Source organism: Macroventuria anomochaeta (genome assembly GCF_010093625.1).
Source record: "Macroventuria anomochaeta strain CBS 525.71 unplaced genomic scaffold BU25scaffold_11, whole genome shotgun sequence".
Lineage (NCBI taxonomy): Eukaryota > Fungi > Ascomycota > Dothideomycetes > Pleosporales > Didymellaceae > Macroventuria > Macroventuria anomochaeta.
In genome coordinates, this window is record NW_022985372.1 from 166106 (window position 1) to 167855 (window position 1750).

The following is a 1750-nucleotide window of genomic DNA, read 5'->3' on the forward strand; positions in this document are numbered from 1 at the left end:
TATAATCCGGTTTCTGCCCCCGCGTCTGGTGATCCGTAAGTCAAAATGTCTTCCCATGCCCGTAACCTTCGCATTGCCTCAGAAATCCGTCGCGCTGACTGTTTAGCCGACGTCCCTTGCAACCGCTGCTTCTTCAAAGATCACAAGTGTTATATCATGCCTGACGAGTCTCGCCGCTTGAAGTGTGCTGAGTGCACCCGTGCTGGCAAACCATGTGTTAACATGTCTTGGGCGTCTCTCGATCGGACCAGGGAGGAGTATGAAAAGAAAGTTCAGGAGGATGAGGCACTATTGGCAACAGTTATCTCAAGGCTGCTGAGAAATAAGAAAATCCTGAAACAGGCAAATGAGCGTGCTAAGGCAAAAGCAATGTGCCTGGCGTCGGAGATGATTGAGTCTGGCGAATTGGATATGGCTGAAGATATCGTCGATTGTCCCGTGAGGACAATTGGTATGAGTCTGTCTCCCACTGTGAGGACTACTCTTGGGTATATCGAGGATGCCGTTGAGAGGCATAGTACTCCGCTAGTCGTTCCTGGCAGTTCTTGAGGTGCGTCTTTGGTTCCCATGTGTTTTCTGAGTCTGGGTATCCTGACCATTTGACTAGGTACTCGTCGCCCCTCGTTGTTCGCCGGTGTCGCACAATCTGTTCGACTTCCCATTCGGTTTCTCCATCAGTTTGGTAGTGAAAGTCCTTCTGGACTGGGGTCCTAGGGTCGGCTGGTTCCAATAACGATACATGGAACACTGGGTGGATCTTTGCATCCTTTGGCAGATCGAGTCGGTAGTTAACAGGGCCTCGTTGCTCTGAAATGAAAAACGGTCCGACCTTGACATGGTCCAGTTTCTTCGTAGGTCTTCGTGTGCGTAAGTTTTTTGTGAGGAGATATACTTTATCCCCCTTCTTTAGCTGAGGTGCCGTTTTTCTTTTCTGGTTGACATATGAGATTGCTCGTGTCTGAGCCTTGGTGATGTTCTCAAGCGATTTCTGGTGTACTTCCTTCAGTGCCTCGACTGAGGATATCGCTGATTCTGTTTGGATATTACTGTCAAGAGATCTGGTAAAGAGATTTGGATGTCGTCCGTGATTCGCGAAGAACGGCGTCGTGCCTGTTGCTTCCGATAGCTTGTTGTTGTATGCAATTTGTGCCATAGGTAACAGTGAAACCCAGTTGTCTTGCTGCTGGTTACTGTATATCCGTAGGTATGTTTCCATAGTCTGATTTGTTCTTTCAGTCTGTCCGTCTGTCTGTGGATGATAGGCGGTAGAAAGCTTCTTCTTGGTGCCAATAGCTGCGAGTAGCGTGGTCCAATAATTTGACGTGAAAAGCTTATCTCTGTCGCTGATGATTGATTCCGGTATGCCGTGATATCGAATTACTCTGTCCAGGAACACGCGTGCGAGCTGCTCTGTCGTGTAGCTGTGTCGAAACGGTATCATCTCGGCGGCTTTTGTAAATCTGTCCACTACGACAAAAATCGAATCGTAGGAGTATCCTGTGACAGGGTCCTTGGAGATTGGTAGCTGTGTGACAAAGCCCATCGTGATGTTCGTCCATGGTGCCGTAGGCGGTTCCATTGCTTGCATTTCTCCATACTTGGTGTGCGTGCTGTGTTTGTTCTGTTGACAATCAACACAGTTCTTAACATACTTGGTGACTTTGTCTTTCATGTTCTTGAACTCATAGTGTCGTCTGATGAGTTCCATCGTCCGCGTGATTCCAGGGTGTCCGTGGAGTGGGTCATCGTG

General features: G+C 48.5%; 1 protein-coding gene across 1 annotated transcript; it reads left to right on the forward strand.

Moving 5' to 3' along the window:
* Nucleotides 1-222: 222 nt before the first annotated feature.
* Nucleotides 223-733, forward strand: BU25DRAFT_420377 (uncharacterized protein; the record flags this gene model as incomplete). The annotated part of the gene is made up of 2 exons (XM_033708006.1): nt 223-471; nt 608-733. The coding sequence occupies 2 exons, from the start codon at nt 223-225 to the stop codon at nt 731-733; spliced, it is 375 nt and encodes a 124-aa protein (XP_033563129.1).
* Between the last annotated feature and the right edge of the window lie 1017 nt (nt 734-1750).